The sequence below is a fragment of the Rhinoraja longicauda genome, chromosome 16 (assembly GCF_053455715.1).
Source record: "Rhinoraja longicauda isolate Sanriku21f chromosome 16, sRhiLon1.1, whole genome shotgun sequence".
Classification (NCBI taxonomy): Eukaryota; Metazoa; Chordata; class Chondrichthyes; order Rajiformes; family Arhynchobatidae; genus Rhinoraja; species Rhinoraja longicauda.
In genome coordinates, this window is record NC_135968.1 from 7,007,095 (window position 1) to 7,024,423 (window position 17,329).

Here is a 17,329-nt window from a genome sequence, read left to right on the forward strand (position 1 = left end):
TATCTTGCCTGATGGAAGAGGGGAGAAGAGGGAGTGACCGGGGTGTGATTGTCTTGCCTGATGGGAGGAGAGGGAGTGGCAGGGGTGAGATTATCTTGCCTGGTGGGAGAGGGGAGGAGAGGGAGTGACCGGGGTGAGACTGCTGTGCCTGGGATTAGTCCTGATGTACTTGTGTATTCACCCCACTGCCTCTTGAAAGCAGCCCATGGACGGTCACGGTTTGCTCTTTCTCTGACGCTTTATAAATGAGTGTCTATTTTTCATTTCAGTGATGGACAGATCTCTGCTATCCTGGATCAGAAGAACTACGTGGAAGAACTCAACAGGCAGCTGAAGTACGCCGCTCTCATTCTTCAGCTCTTTTGTTTGAGTTTTAGTTTTAGCAATACGGCGCGGAAACGGGCCCTTCGGCCCACCGGGTCCGCACCGACCAGCGATCGCCTAGCACTATCCCACGCACACTAGGGGCAATTCACAAGTTTAGCGAAGCCAATTAACCAACAAACCTGCACGTCCTTGGAGCGTGGGAGGAAACCGGAGCACCCGGGGGAAACCCACACGGTCACGGGGAGAACGTGCAAACTCCGTACAGACAGACAGCACCCGTAGTCAGGGTGGAGACCGAGTCTCTGGCTCTGTGAGGCAGCAACTCTGCCGCTGCGCCACCGTGCCGCCCTCTGTTGTATTATTATTACCTGACCTCCGCCTTCATAACAAGAGGAGTTGAGTATAGGAGCAAAGAGGTCCTTCTGCAGTTGTACAGGTCCTTAGTGAGACCACACCTGGAGTATTGTGTGCAGTTTTGGTTTCCAAACTTGAGGAAGGACATTCTTGCTATTGAGGCAGTGCAGCGTAGGTTCACGAGGTTAATTCCCGGAATGGCAGGACTGTCATACATTGAAAGACTGGAGCGACTGGGCTTGTATACTCTGGAATTTAGAAGGATGAGAGGGGATCTTATTGAAACATATAAGATTATTAAGGGATTGGACACGCTAGAGGCAGGAAACATGTTCCCGATGTTGGGGGAGTCCCGAACCAGGGGCCATAGTTTAAGAATAAGGGGTAGGCCATTTAGAACGGAGATGAGGAAGAACTTTTTCACTCAGAGAGTTGTGAATCTGTGGAACTCTCTGCCTCAGAAGGCAGTGGAGGCCGATTCTCTGGATGCTTTCAAGAGAGAGTTAGATAGAGCTCTTAATGATAGCGGAGTCAGGGGGATACGGGGAGAAGGCAGGAACGGGGTACTGATTGTGCATGATCAGCCATGATCACTGTGAATGGAGGTGCTGGTTCGAAGGGCCGAATGGCCTCCTGCATCCATTGTCTATTGGCCCGGCAAAATGGATAACTCAGAAAGGCTCTGGAACCAAGTGTGCCGGAAAACCGGTGGTGGACCGGTATGTGTGTTGGGCTGCTAGGCAGGAATGTCTTGGCCACGCTTGCAATACATAGTCAGTGCACAAGAGCCTTTCAAAGGGAACGCACTCAGTAGCGTTACTCCCTATCACAACCATCTCACTGCATAACAGGGCACGATGACTGGTCCGCCATTTGAAATGTTCATTCTGCTTCATTCGCCACAGAGGCTGCCAGCCTTGCTGATTGTTATTTTACACATTGCTCAGCCGTGCTGTGCTGGAGAGGGTGTAGGGAGGATTTACGAGGATGTTGCCAGGACTCGAGGGACCGGGCCGCGGGGAGAGGTTGAGCAGGCTGGGACTCTTCCTTGGAGCGCAGGAGGAAGAGGTGTACAAAATGGAGAGTGGAATAGATCGAGTAGATGCGCAGAGTCTTTTGCTCAGAGTAGGGGAATCAAAAACCAGAGCACAAAGGTTGATGGTGAGGGGGGGAATGATTTAATAGGAATCTGAAGGGCAACTTTTTTTACACAAAGGGTGGCAGTTACATGGAACGAGCTGCCAGAGGAGGTAGTTTCATTTCTACAGACGACTGTGAAGGCCACGTCGATGGGTATTTTAAAGGCGGAGATGGACAGATTCTTGATTAGTACGGGTGTTGGGTTATAGACAATAGACAATAGACAATAGGTGCAGGAGTAGGCCATTCAGCCCTTCGAGCCAGCACCGCCATTCAATGCGATCATGGCTGATCACTCTCAATCAGTACCCCGTTCCTGCCTTCTCCCCATACCCCCTCACTCCGCTATCCTTAAGAGCTCTATCCAGCTCTCTCTTGAAAGCATCCAAGGAACTGGCCTCCACTGCCTTCTGAGGCAGAGAATTCCACACCTTCACCACTCTCTGACTGAAAAAGTTCTTCCTCATCTCCGTTCTAAATGGCCTACCCCTTATTCTTAAACTGTGGCCCCTTGTTCTGGACTCCCCCAACATTGGGAACATGTTTCCTGCCTCTAATGTGTCCAATCCCCTAATTATCTTATACGTTTCAATAAGATCCCCCCTCATCCTTCTAAATTCCAGTGTATACAAGCCTAATTGCTCCAGCCTTTCAACATACGACAGTCCTGCCATTCCGGGAATCAACCTAGTGAACCTACGCTGCACGCCCTCAATAGCAAGAATATCCTTCCTCAAATTTGGAGACCAAAACTGCACACAGTACTCCAGGTGCGGTCTCACCAGGGCCCGGTACAACTGTAGAAGGACCTCTTTGCTCCTATACTCAACTCCTCTTGTTACGAAGGCCAACATTCCATTGGCTTTCTTCACTGCCTGCTGTACCTGCATGCTTCCTTTCAGTGACTGGTGCACTAGGACACCCAGATCTCGTTGAACATCCCCTCTTCCTAACTTGACACCATTCAGATAATAATCTGCCTTTCTATTCTTACTTCCAAAGTGAATAACCTCACACTTATCTACATTAAACTGCATCTGCCATGTATCCGCCCACACACAACCTGTCCAAGTCACCCTGCAGCCTTATTGCATCTTCCTCACAATTCACACTACCCCCCAGCTTAGTATCATCTGCAAATTTGCTAATGGTACTTTTAATCCCTTCATCTAAGTCATTAATGTATGGGGAGAAGGACGGTGAATGGGATTGAGAGGGATAGATTAGGTTTGATTGAATGGCGGAGTAGACTTGATGGGCCGAATGGCTTAATTCTGCTCCTAGAACCTGAGCATTTAAAAAACATTAGGACAGGTACATGGATAGGACAGGTTTGGAGGGATATGGGCCAAACACAGGCAGGTGGGATGGGGCTTGTTGGTCGGCGTGGGCAGGCTGGGCCGAAGGGCCTGTTTCCGCACTGTATTATATATTCCCAGCCCTTGGGTTGGTTTGGTGTTTCCAGCGGATAATTATGTGTTTCTGCTTTCAGTTCAACAGTCGGCAGCCTGCAGGGCAGAGTTTCATCGCTCGAAACGGCCAACTCTAAACTGATTGAAGAGGTACTGACTTTAGATAAAAAAATTACTGATGCATTCTGCAGATTTTCAATGTTCGTGTCTTTAGCCACTTCCAAAGCAGAGATCCTGTCCTTCAACAGTCGAATAAACTACAAGTTAGAACTGCACAGTGGTGCAGCGGTAGAGTTGCTGCCTTACAGCACTGGGAGACCTGGGTTAGATCCTGACTACTGGTGCTGTTTGTATGGAGTTTGTACGTTCTCCCCACGACCGCGTTTATTTTCTGCTGGATCTCCGGTTTCCTCCCACACTCCAAAGACGTACAGGTATGTAGGCAAATTGACCTTAGTAAAATTGTAAATTTTCCCGAGGATGTGTCGGAAAGTGTTAGTGTGCGGGGATTGCTGATTCGCGTGGACTCGGTGGCCCGAAGGACCTGTTTTCACACTGTATCTCTGAACCCAAACTAAACTAAACTACCCTAAACTAAAGAAGCACTTCCCTCTGGAAGGCGACTCCAGACTGTCAAAGCAGCCACAGCCAGACATAAAAACAGCTTTTTTCCCCACGATTGATAGTTCTACTCAATAACCAAAGTCTGTAGTCTCTTTTTTGCTCTGGTTTATTTCCGCCCACATGTTTAGACCGTAATGTTGTATCCTTATTGTTTTGATGTGTTTATGCTTTAATCTTAATTGTTAACTGTATGTTTGTGTTGTCATTTGTGAGCGGAGCACCAAGGCACATTCCTTGTGTATGCACATACTTGGCCAATAAACCTATTCATTCGTTCATTCATTCTTTCATTCATTCATTCATTCATTCATTCATTCATTCATTCATTCATTCATTCATTCATCTAAAACTAAAGGCAATTGGTTGATCCAAAAGCTTATGTACATAATTTACTTTAGAGATACCGCATGGAAACAGGCCCTTCGGCCCATCGAGTGCACGCCGGCCATTGATCGCCGCGTCACACTAGTTCTATGTTATCCCACGGTTGGATCCACTCCCTACACGCTAGTTGCAATTTACAGTGGCCAATTAACCTACAAACCCGCGCCCACACGGGTGGAGTGTTGGAGGGTGTGTGCGCACACCTCTAAACGGTCCTAGCCATGACTTTGAATTTTGGAGACAGAGCGTGGAAGCAGGCCCTTCGGCCCACTAAGTCCTCGCCGTCCTAGCACCAATTTGCAGAGGCCAATTAACCTACAAGTCCCGCAGATGTGGGAGGAAACCGGAGCACCCGGAGGAAACCCACGCGGTCACAGGGAGAATGTGCAAACTTCACATAGACAGCACCCGAGGTCAGGATGGAACCCGGGTCTTTGACGCTGTGAGGCAGTAGCTCTAGCCACTGTCCCCCCACTTACTGGGAGTTGTGATAAAAGACCATAAAGAGATTAGTTTAGTTTATTGTCACGTACAGCGAGGTACAGTGACAAGCTTTTGTTGCATGCTATCCAGTCAGCGGAAAGACTACCCATGGTTACAGTCAAGCTGTCCAAAGTGTACAGACACAGGATAAAGAGAATAACGTTTAGTGTGTGTTAAGGTCCAATATAGTACAACTAAACATAGTCCGAGTGTCTTCAATGAGGTAGATAGTAGTTCAGCACTGCTCTCTGGTTGTGCTAGGGTGGTTCAGTTGCCTGCTGACAGCTGGGAAGAAACTGTCCATGAATCTGGAGGTGTGCGTTTTCACACCTCTGTACCTCTTGCCTGAGGAGGAGAAGAGGGAGTGGCCGGGGTGAGACTGGTCCTTGATCATGCTGCTGGCCTTGCCGAGGCAGCGTGAGGTGTAGATGGAGTCAGTGGAATGGTCTGGGCTGCATCCAGAACTCTGCAAATTCTCTTTTGATTTGAAATTGCATTTGATTTGTCCTTTTCACGTCTTTGTTTAATTTGTTCTTTGCACCTTTTCATACCTCTGGTTTCCCTCGCCCCTGATTCTCAGTCTGAAGAAGGGTCTCGACCCGAAACGCCCGTTTATTCCTTCTCTCCAGAGATGCTGCCTGACCCGCTGAGTTACTCCAGCATTTTGTGTCTAGCTTCTTTGCAATTGCTTGCGGTCTCGGATGGAGCCAGAACATGTGACGAATCCTTTGTTGTTGCTGCTACCTTGTGACTCTTGATCCTCTCTCTTTCCTTTCCTATAGTTAGCAATTGCTAAGAACAGCATCATCCGCTTGCAAGAGGAAAACCTCCAGTTTCGTAACGACAACGTTCAAATGTTAATCACAGCCCAAAAACAACTCGAGGTATGTCCACGTTCGTAAGTAATAGGAGCAGAACGAGACCATTCGGCCCATCATGTCTACTCCGCTGATCTATCTCTCCCTCTTAACCCCATTCTCCTGCCTTCTCCCCATAACCCCTGACACCCGTACTAATCAAGAATCTATCTATCTCTGCCGTAAAAAGTATCCATTGCCTCCACGGCCTTCTGTGGCAATGAATTCCACAGATTCGCCACCCACTGACTGACTAAATTCCTCCTCACCTCCTTCCTAAAGGAACGTCCTTTAATTCTGAGGCTGTGACCTCTGGTCCTAGACTCTCCCACTAGTGGAAACATCCTCCCCACATCCATTCTCTCCAGGCCTTTCACAATTCGGTCAATTTCAATGAAGTTCCCCCCCCCCACCCACCTCATTCTTCTAAACTCCAGCGAGTACAGGCCCAGTGCCGACAAACGCTCATCACATGTTAACCCACTCATTCCTGGGATCATTCTCGTGAACCTCTTCTGGGCCCTCTCCAGTGTCAGCACATCCTTCCTCAGATATGGGCCCCCTGTTTGAGAATGTTAAAGTTGGCATGTCCACAGTCAAAGATTCAAAACCGTGGCAAGTCCAGTTTGGAATTGGATGCGCTCTGTATAAGTGGGCGGCTGGGCATCGATGGTGCAGAGAACATAGAACAGCACAAGGACAGGCCCTTCGGCCCACAATGTCTGTGCTGTACACAACGCCAAGGCCATCACCTATCTGCATGCACACAAAGTAAACACAATTTAGTTTAGAGATACAGCGCGGAAACAGGCCCTTCGGCCCACCGGGTCCGCACCGACCAGCGATCCCCGCACATTAACACTACCCTACACCCACCAGGGACAATATTTTAAAAAACATTTATACCAAGCCAATTAACCTACAAACCTGCACGTCTTTGGAGTGTGGGGGGAAACCGAAGATCTCGGAGAAAACCCACGCAGGTCACGGGGAGAACGTACAAACTCCGTACAGACGGCGCCCGTAGTCGACCCCGGATCTCCGGCGCTGCATTCGCTGTGAGGCGGCAACTCTGCCGCTGCGCCACCGTGACTTTGTTGTGACTTTGTCGGCGCCCTTTACGTGGCGACTCTTTGCATACTTGTGTGTTGTTGGCAAAACAAAGAATTTAACTGTGCCAAGTCCACGTGACAGTGAAATATCGATCAACTCAAGGTGGTGCAACGGTAGAGCTGCTGCCTCTCAGAGCTTGCGCCACTCCGGGTTCAATCGTGACTACGGGGGGCTGTCTGTACAGAGTTTGTACGTTCTCCCCGTGACCGACCCCGGCCGCCATTTTACACTCTGTCGTCTGACTAAAGGTGTTTTTTTTTTTAACCCGTTCAGTTGGAGAAGCAGAGCATGTCAGAGGAGCTGGAGGCCTGCCAGGGTTGTCACCCCGGCATCGATGACGTTTACAACGAGGCGCACAGGCAGCTGAGAGCAGAGTCACGCTTACGTCAGGTAGGTGCCGTGTACAGAGTGGGCCTGGAGAGGATAGTGGGAGAGTCTAGGACCAGAGGTCACAGCCTCAGAATTAAAGGACATTCCTTTAGGCAGGAGATGAGGAGGGAATGTCTTTAGTGAGACGTGGCAAATCCGTGGAAATTCATTGCCACAGAAGGCTGTGGAGGCCAAGTCAATGGGTATTTTTAACGGCAGAGATAGATAGATTCTTGATTAGTGCGGGTGTCAGAGGTTATGGGGAGAAGGCAGGAGAATGGGGTTAGGAAGGAGAGATAGATCAGCCGTGATTGACCTGTGAAGCAGACTTGATGGGCCGAATGGCCTAATTCTGCCTCTTGAACTTATGAACTACTCCGGTGGGCTCTCATCACCATTACTTTAGTTTAGAGATACAGTGCGGAAACAGGCCCTTCAGCCCACCGAGTCCGTGCCGACCAGCGATCGGACCACTGACCACCGACCGTACACTCTAGGACAATTTACAATTTTACCAAAGCCAATTAACCTGCACGCCTTTGGAGAGTTGGAGAAAACCAGAGCACCCGGTGGAAACCCACGCAGGTCACAGGGGGAATGCACAAACTCCATACGGACAGCACCCGTAGTCAGGATCGAACCCGGGTCTCTGGCACTGTGAGGCGGCAACTCCACCCGCTGCGCCACCGTGCCGCAACCAACTTGTATGTACGGGAGGTGGTTGGCCGTCAGTGTGTGGGGCGTGAGACTGGGGTAACGTTAGAGCTGGTGTTCGGGGAAGGGAGGGGCGGGGGGGTCCCTGGTCGGCACGGACGCGGTGGGCCGAAGGGCCCGTTTCCCACGCGGCATCTGTCGACTGAACTGCACTGTGCACGCAAGGTTACTGTGTTGCTCTGTCTACACTGGCTTGTATACACTGGAATTTAGAAGGATGAGAGGAGATCTTATCGAAACGTATAAGATTATTAAGGGGTTGGACACGTTAGAGGCAGGAAACATGTTCCCAATGTTGGGGGAGTCCAGAACAAGGGGCCACAGTTTAAGAATAAGGGGTAGGCCATTTAGAACTGAGATGAGGAAAAACTTTTTCAGTCAGAGAGTTGTGAATCTGTGGAATTCTCTACCTCAGAAGGCTGTGGAGGCCAATTCTCTGAATGCATTCAAGAGAGAGCTGGATAAAGCTCTTAAGGATAGCGGAGTCAGGGGGTATCGGGAGAAGGCAGGAACGGGGTACTGATTGAGAATGATCAGCCATGATCACATTGAATGGCGGTGCGTACAGGCTCGAAGGGCCGAATGGCCTCCTCCTGCACCTATTGTCTATTGTCTATTGTCTATTGTCTGTCAGGACGTGGAGAGTGACCTGTTGGTGCAGATCAGCATGAAGCAGGAGATCGAGATAGCCATGAAGCTGCTGGAGAAGGACATTCACGAGAAGCAGGACGCCCTGGTCAGTCTGCGGCACCAGCTCGAGGAGGTGAAGGCAATCAACGTGGAGATGTTCGAGAAGCTCAAGGCAAGTTGGTTGATCACAAAAGCTGCACACGGCGGCATGGTGGCGCTGCGGTAGAGTTGCTGCCGCACAGCGCCGGAGACCCGGCTTCCATCCCGACCACAGGCGCTCGTCTCTGCACAGTTTGTACGTTCTCTGCGTGGGTTTAGATTTTAGATTTAGAGATACAGCGCGGAAACAGGCCCTTCGGCCCACCGGGTCCGCGCCGCCCAACGATCCCCGCACACTAACACTATCCCACACACCAGGGACAATTTTTTTTTTTTTTAACATTTACCCAGTCAATTAACCTACATACCTGCATGTCTTTGGAGTGTGGGAGGAAACCGAAGATCTCGGAGAAAACCCACGCAGCTCACGGGGAGAACGTACAAACTCCGTACAGACGGCGCCCGTAGTCAGGATCGAACCTGAGTCTCCGGCGCTGCATTCGCTGTAAGGCAGCAACTCTACCGCTGCGCCACCGTGCCGCCCTGCGAGAGATCTTTACTCGTTTACTCCGAGATCTTCAGTTTCCTCCCACACCCTAAAGACCTTCAGGTTTGTAGGTTCATTGGCTTGGGGTAAATGTAAAATTGTCCCTAAAGTATGTCGGGTAGCGTTAGTGCACGGGGATCGCTGGTCGGTGCGGACACGGTGGGGCGAAGGGCTTGTTTCCGTGCTGTATCTCTCAACTAAACTAAAATAAACTAAACTAAACTAAACTAAACCAAACATATATAACCGTAAGAGGTACAGAACTGTAGGAACACACACCTCCAGATTCAGGGACAGTTTCTTCCCGGCTGTTATGAGGCGACTGAACCATCCTCAGAGAAACTAAAAGGAGGTAGTTGACGCAGGTACTGAAACAATATATAAAGTATAAGACAATAACTGCAGATGCTGGTACAAATCGAAGGTATTTATTCACAAAATGCTGGAGTAACTCAGCAGGTCAGGCAGCATCTCGGGAGAGAAGGAATGGGTGACGTTTCGGGTCGAGACCCTTCTTCAGACTGATGTCAGGGGGGGCGGGACAAAGGAAGGATATAGGTGGAGACAGGAAGATAGAGGGAGATCTGTGAAGGAGGAGGGGAAGAGAGGGACAGAGGAACTATCTAAAGTTGGAGAAGTCGATGTTCATACCGCTGGGCTGCAAGCTGCCCAGGCGAAATATGAGGTGCTGTTCCTCCAATTTCCGGTGGGCCTCACTATGGCACTGAAGGAGGCCCATGACAGAAAGGTCAGACTGGGAATGGGAGGGGGAGTTGAAGTGCTCGGCCACCGGGAGACCAGTTTGGCCAACAATATATAAAAGTCATTTGGATTGAGTCATGGATAGGGTGGGTTTGGAGGGCTATGGGCCAAATGTGGCCTGGTGGGCCTAGTGTAGATGGGGCATCTTGGTTGGCATGGGCAAGTTGGGCCGAGGGGCCTGTTTCCATGCTCTGTGACTATGTGCATGTCATGAGCCTTCTTCACCACTCTACCCATGCTGCCACCTCTTCAGACTGGGTCTGAAGAAGACTCCTGACCTGAAACATCACCCATCCACGTTCTCCAGAGATGCTGCCTGACCCACTGAGTTACTCCAGCACTTTGTGTCCTTTTGTCTACCAGAATGATGCCTGGATTAGGGGATATTAGCTACTGGGAGAGTTTGGACAGACTTGGATTGCTTTCTCAGGAGCTAGCATTTAACCTGTGATGAGCATTTATACTCGCTGGAGTTGAGAAGAATGAGGGGGGACCTCATTGAAACGAACCGAATAGTGAAAGGCCTGGATCGAGTGGATGTGGAGAGGATGTTTCCACTAGTGGGAGAGTCTAGGACTAGAGGTCATAGCCTCAGAATTAAAGGACGTTCCTTTAGGAGGAGGAATTTCTTTAGTCAGTTGGTGGTGAATCTGTGGAATTCTTTGCCACAGAAGGCTCTGGAGGCCAAGTCAATGGATATTTCTATGGCAGAGATGGATAAAATCGTGATTAGAACGGGTGTCAGGGGTTATGGGGAGAAGGCAGGAGAATAGGGTTAGGAGGGAGAGATAGATCAGCTATGATTGAATTGCGGAGCAGACTTGATGGGTCGAATGGCCTGATTCTGCTCCTATCACTTATGATCTTGGAGGCTGCCCTCTTCGCTTTTCCAATCCTTTGACTTGGAGCCTCGTGAGTGTTTACACCCATCAGTCCGGTTTAGTTTATCGTCACGTGTACCGAGACACAGGGACGAGCTTTAAACCACCGCCTCGTCCAAACTTCGGGCACTCGTGATCGGCGTTCCTTTTTGGATCCAGGGCTCCGAAGACGGTTTGAAGCAGAAAAGCGAGTTGATGAGCCAGCTGGAAGAGAAGACCCACCGCGTGACAGCCGCCATGAAGCAGATCGAGCAAAGGTACAACCTGGTGGCCCCCTCGTCTGGCCTCCTCCTCCCTCCGGTCCGGTGAGCCGTTCCCACGTACGTGACCAGACCAGCAGGCCCTGCCCACCCATGCCAGCTTTGCCAGCCCCCTGTTGCCCTCTTGGCTCAAGTTATAGAGTCACAGAGTAACACAGTGTGGAAACAGGTCCTTCGGCCCAACCTGCCCACACCGACCAACATGTCCCACCTACACTCATAGAGTCGTAGAGCGGGGAAACAGGCCCTTCGGCCCAGCTTGCCCATGCCACCCAACATGCCCCATCTACACTCATAGTCATAGTGCGTGGAAACAGGCCCTTCGGCCCAACCTGCCCACGCCGACCAACATGTCCCATCTACACTCATAAGGTCGTAGAGCGTGGAAACAGGCCCTTCGGCCCAACTTGCCCATTCCGGCCAACGTGGATACATAGAAAATAGGCGCAGGAGGAGGCCATTTGGCCCTTCGAGCCAGCACCGCCATTCATTGTGATCATGGCTGATCATCCACAATCAGTAACCCATGCCTGCCTTCTCCCGATATCCCTTGATCCCGCTAGCCCCAAGAGCTCCATCTAACTCTCTTTTATTCCTCGCATGATTTTGTACACCTCTATAAGCTCACCCCTCATCCTCCTGCGCTCAAAAGGAATAGAGACCCAGCCTGCTCAACCTCTCCCTGCAGCCCAGACCCTCCAGCCCTGGCAACATCCTCGTAAATCTTCCCTGAACCCTTTCAAGCTTGACAGTATCCTCCAACATGGTGGCTGGAACTGAACACAATACTCTAAACGCGGTCTCACCAACGTCTTGTACAAGAGCAACATGACCTCCCGACCTCCGCACTCGGCACCCTGGCCGCTGAAGGCCCGGCTGAATGTCCTCCTAGGGACGCTGCCTGACCCGCTGGGTTACTCCGGCACATTGTGCGTCTTTCCTCATCTGTCTAACACTGTTGACCGCTGGGTCTTGGTGGATTGTTTCTCCGGCCTCTGTATTCGATCCTCGTTTATGAACCCCAGCATGGAAATTTCCCATCTACATTTGATGTACTCCAGCCTCATCCATTACTATCTTTGCTTTGCCTATTGAGATTAACTATTGTTGCTCTCTTTCGAAATGTCACTCACTGCTATTAACATCTTTTTCTTCCGCTTGCATTTTTCACTTTCCCCCCCCCCCCCTTTCTCCCCCCCCCCCCCCCCCCCCCCCGCCCCCACGTTTGCTTCTGCCACTTTGCCCCTTATTTTGGTGACTCCCCCTCCCCAAGTGACAAAGATTTATTAGTTCAAACACGGGCTGTCGTAAGCACTTGCTTGAAGTGTATCGGCAGAGAGTGCGACATATAGGATCCCCTTTGTAACCAGAAGCCGATCGCGCTGATCTTTGATGCAAACTAACGGAGTAACTTCAAATTGTATTGTGTGGGATTGTGCAAGAATGTAAATGCTTCACTCTCTCGCCACCACCCCCCCTCTCTCTCTTTCTCCATCACCACTCTCTCTCTCTCTCTCTATCTCTCACTCCATCTCAGTCCTCTCTCTATCTTCACACTCTCTTCCCCCTCTCTCCTATCCTGTCCCTCTCTCTCTCTCTCAATCGTCCCATCTCTCTCTCCATCCCCCTCCACCTCCCGACTCCCCCTCCTCTCTCTCCTGCCCCAGTCTCCCTCTCTCCCGCTCTCTCTCTCCCTCCATTACCCTACCCCTCTCTCTCACTCTCCATCTCCCCTTATCTGTCACCCCCACTGGCCCCTCTCTCTCTCTCTCTCTCTCTCTCTCTCTCTCTCTCTCTCCCTCTCTCTCTACCCTTGCCTTCAATGGTCAGGACATTGCGGGCAGGGGTTGGCATGTCATGTTATAACAGTACAAGTCACTAAAATATACACTCGGGATACTGTGTGTAGTTCTGATCGCCCAGGTATTTTTTTTCTCTCTTTCCTGCCTCTCCCCTCCCTCTCTCCTGTCCCCTTTCTCTCTCTCTCTCCTGCCTCTTATTCCTCTCTTCTGAACCCCCCTCCTCTCTCTCTCTCTCTCTCTCTCTCTCTCTCTCTCTCTCTCTCTCTCTCTCTCTCTCTCTCTCTCTCTCTCTCTCTCTCTTTTGCCTTCTCGCTCTCTCTCTCTTTCTCTCTCTCTCTCTCTCTCTCTCTCTCTCTCTCTCTCTCTCTCTCTCTCTCTCTCTCTCTATTTTGCCTTCTCTCTTTCTCTCTCTCTCTCTCTTTCTCTTTCTCTCATTCTCCCTCATTCCCTTCCTCTTCCTGGAAACTCCATCTTTCGTCTTTGGCGTAGTTCTGTTGACTCACCGTTGAAAATCCATGGATAGCACGCAACAATAAAGCCTTTCACTGTATCTTGGCACACGAGGCAATAAACTAAACTGAACTACTATGGTTGCTCCGTTGGCATTAGCTTGGTTTATTGTCACGTGTACCGAGGTGCACGCTTTTGTTGCGTGCTAACCATTCAGCGGAAGGGTAAAACATGATGACAATCCACTGTGATGGCGATCCAGTATGGTGACGGTCAGGGTGCTGATAATGGTCGAGCCTTTGAATATGGTGAATGGTGGTCTGTTCTTGCTGCAAACACCCAGCGTTCTCCCAGTACCAACCGGTCAGCGGAGGCTGCGGGCGGGTACTGCCAACGGCCCAGCCTTTGGGTCTTCCGGTCGGGCACCTCGGGTAAACCTCTGCCCAGTGGCACCTCGGGCGGGTCTCTGCCCAGTGGCACCTCAAGTAAACCTCTGCCCAGTGGCACCTCGGGTGGGTCTTTGCCCTGGGGCACCTCAGGTAAACCTCTGCCCTGGGGCACCTCGGGTAAACCTCTGCCCAGTGGTACTTCGGGTAAACCTCTGCCCAGTGGCACCTCGGGTGGGTCTCTGCCCTGGGGCACCTCGGGTAAACCTCTGCCCTGGGGCACCTTGGGTAAACCTCTGCCCTGGGGCACCTCAGATAAACCTCTGCCCTGGGGCACCTCGGGCGGGTCTCTGCCCAGTGGCACCTCAAGTAAACCTCTGCCCAGTGGCACCTCGGGTGGATCTCTGCCCTGGGGCACCTCGGGTAAACTGCCAAGTGGCACCTCGGGTAAACCTCTGCCCTGGGGCACCTCGGGTAAACCTCTGCCCTGGGGCACCTCGGGTAAACCTCTGCCCTGGGGCACCTCGGGTAAACCTCTGCCCTGGGGCACCTCGGGTAAACCTCTGCCCTGGGGCACCTCGGGTAAACCTCTGCCCTGGGGCACCTCGGGTAAACCTCTGCCCAGTGGTACCTCGGGTAAACCTCTGCCCTGGGGTACCTCGGGTGGGTCTCTGCCCTGGGGCACCTCGGGTAAACCTCTGCCCTGGGGCACCTCGGGTAAACCTCTGCCCAGTGGTACCTCGGGTGGGTCTCTGCCCTGGGGCACCTCGGGTAAACTGCCAAGTGGCACCTCGGGTAAACCTCTGCCCTGGGGCACCTCAGATAGGTCTCACTGCTAAAGATAACCTCCTCCACCTCCTCTCAAATCAATTGATTGATTAAAAGACGCAGCAGGGAAACAGACTCTTTGTCCCGCCGAGTCCTCACCGACCACCGATCGCCCATTCTCACTGGATCCATGTTATCCCACTTTCACATCTGCTCCCCACACACCAAGCCAGGGGCAAATTTATAGAGGGCCAATCAACCTGCAAATCCGCACGTCTTTGGGATGTGGTGGGAAATAGGAACACCCGGAGGAAACCCACGCGGTCACAGTGAGAACGCACACAGACACCACCCAAGGTCAGGATCCAAACCGGGCCTCTGGCGCCGTGAGGTAGCGGCTCTACCCGCTGCACCACCAGGCTGCCCGTGGTGGGAAATGAGGCAGAGTAGGTGGTGAGTTCATGCTGTTGGTGCCACTGCTTGACTCTTGGTCCCCTCTGTTCCCTCCCTAAAGTCAGTGACTAATTGGAATATCAAATCCCCTCCCAGGCTGTGATTAAGCTTTCAGAAAGCTTCCCGTGCGGCAAGCTCACTAATTAATCCCATCTTGTTATGTACGGAAAGATTATAGACAAGCCTACTTGTGTTGATTGGATCCACAGTGTGTTGCCAGGGAATGGCGTGGATTCCTTTCATCGACCTGTTGTCATGACTTCCTTTGTCACTCTCACTATGTTAAGATTAAAATTGTCTCCGATTACAAGCCCCTTTTGTTTGAAGTTTTTTCTGTCGAATGGTTTAGGTTTAGGTTTGTTATTTATTGTCACGTGCACCAAGGTACAGTGAGAAACTGTGTTTTGCGCGCTATCCGAACAGATCAGACAGACCATACATAAATACAAGCAAATCAAACTCCAGTACAATAGGTAGAGCAAAGGGGAAGGAGATACAGAGTGCATAATATAGTTCTAAGCGTTGTAGCTCACCAGTTCCACAGACAAAGGCCAATGTCCTCATAGGTCCACAAGCTACTGGAGCAAAATTAGGCCATTTGGCCCATCAGGACTATTCCACCATTCAATCATGGCTGAACTATCTTTCCCTCTCAAGCCCCTTCTCCTGTTTTCTCCCCATAACCCCTGACACCCAAACTAATCAGGAATCTCCGCCTTAAAAATATCCATTGATGGCCTTCACAGCCATCCGTGTCGATGAATTCCACAGATTCACCACCCTCTGGCCAAAGAAATTCCACCTCATCTTTCTAAAGCAACGTCCTTTTATTCTGAGGCTGTGGCCTCTGGTCCGAGACTCTCCCACTTGTGGAAACATCTTCCCCACATCCACTCTATCCAGGCCTTTCGCTGTTCGCTACGTTTCAATGAGGTCCCCCCCCCCCCCCCCCCCCACTCATTCTTCTAAACTCCAGCGAGTACAGGCCCAGTGGTGACAAACGCTCATCATACGTTGTGTCCTCAGTGGATCGAACGTTCCTCTAGCTGGTGCCAGGAGTCATATCATATCATATCATATCATATCATATCATATCATATCATATCATATGACTCCTGGTGACTCCTGGCACCAGCTAGAGGAAGTCATATGAATGTTGGCATTCGTAGCAAGAGGATTTGAGTTTAGGAGCAGGGAGGTTCTACTGCAGTTGTACAGGGCCTTGGTGAGACCGCACCTGGAGTATTGTGTGCAGTTTTGGTCTCCTAATCTGAGGAAAGACGTTCTTGCCTTAGAGGGAGTACAGAGAAGGTTCACCAGATTGATCCCTGGGATGGCGGGACTTTCATATGAAGAAAGACTGGATAGACTAGGCTTGTACTCGCTGGAATTTAGAAGACTGAGGGGGGATCTTATAGAAACATATAAAATTCTTAAGGGGTTGGAGAGGCTAGATGCGGGAAGATTGTTCCCGATGTTGGGGGAGTCCAGAACCAGGGGTCACAGCTTAAGGATAAGGGGGAAGTCTTTTAGGACCGAGATGAGAAAACATTTCTTCACACAGAGAGTGGTGAGTCTGTGGAATTCTCTGCCACAGAAGGTAGTTGAGGCCAGTTCATTGGCTATATTTAAGAGGGAGTTACATGTGGCCCTTTTTGCTAAAGGGATCAGGGGGTATGGAGAGAAGGCAGGTACGGGATACTGAGCTGGATGATCAGCCATGATCATATTGAATGGCGGTGCAGGCTCGAAGGGCCGAATGGCCTACTCCTGCACCTATTTTCTATGTTTCTATGAGTCATAGACCACTCTCACCGATGATTTCCGTTCATAGTTAATCTGCTCCTCAGAGTCCTGTCATTCACTGCCTTGAAGAAGGATCCCGACCTGAAACGTCGCCCGTCCATTCCCTCCACAGATGCTGCCTGACCCGCTGAGCTCCTCCAACACTTCACGTTCCACTCACTACTTGTATCCTTGCCTTGACAATATATATATATATATATATATATATATATATATATCACTTGGCACTTAGGCTCGAGTTAAATTCCATCTGCCATCTTCCATCCGAGCTGGGATTTTACATCCTTATTTTCTGACGCAAGATTATTTCTCATCCTGTTATTTTTGTTTGATCTAAGCTGCCCCATATCCTTTCTCGTCCTGCCTCTTATTGGAAACGAAGGTTCAGATAGCGGCGGTTAGCCGTCTTGCCCATTTATCCCCACGTGTGCCATCGATTTCTCTGGCTTGTTACAAATGAATCGTGCACTCTGAGAAAGATCCTTTAATAATGATCTCTTCCCTTGTCCTTATTTTGGCTCTACTTGGTGGCACGGGCGCGTACTGTGTCTCTTCCCATTACACTCATGAACCATGTTGCTACATCACACTTTTATTCAAGGGAACCTCGCCTGATTTGCCTAAACACTTTCTCCTTCCCTTAAAGGTTTTCCACCCATCACACAATTTCATTTTAATTGAAGCCCAGTGCACAGTCTTCATCGTTCA

At 50.6% G+C, this 17,329-nt stretch overlaps 1 protein-coding gene across 3 annotated transcripts in view; it reads left to right on the forward strand.

Annotated features, from left to right (window-relative positions):
* The window catches only part of rufy2 (RUN and FYVE domain containing 2), a 48,552-nt gene that overhangs the window by 15,510 nt on the left and 15,713 nt on the right, over positions 1-17,329 (forward strand). For 2 of the 3 annotated variants that reach the window (XM_078413120.1, XM_078413121.1), the window contains exons 7-12: positions 270-335; positions 3,314-3,383; positions 5,507-5,608; positions 6,968-7,084; positions 8,412-8,579; positions 10,856-10,953. In XM_078413120.1, coding sequence (XP_078269246.1) covers positions 270-335; positions 3,314-3,383; positions 5,507-5,608; positions 6,968-7,084; positions 8,412-8,579; positions 10,856-10,953 — 621 coding nt within the window. Of the gene's footprint in view, positions 1-269; positions 336-3,313; positions 3,384-5,506; positions 5,609-6,967; positions 7,085-8,411; positions 8,580-10,855; positions 10,954-12,229; positions 12,699-17,329 lie in introns of those variants that run through there. The other variant, XM_078413122.1, reaches the window with a different exon arrangement.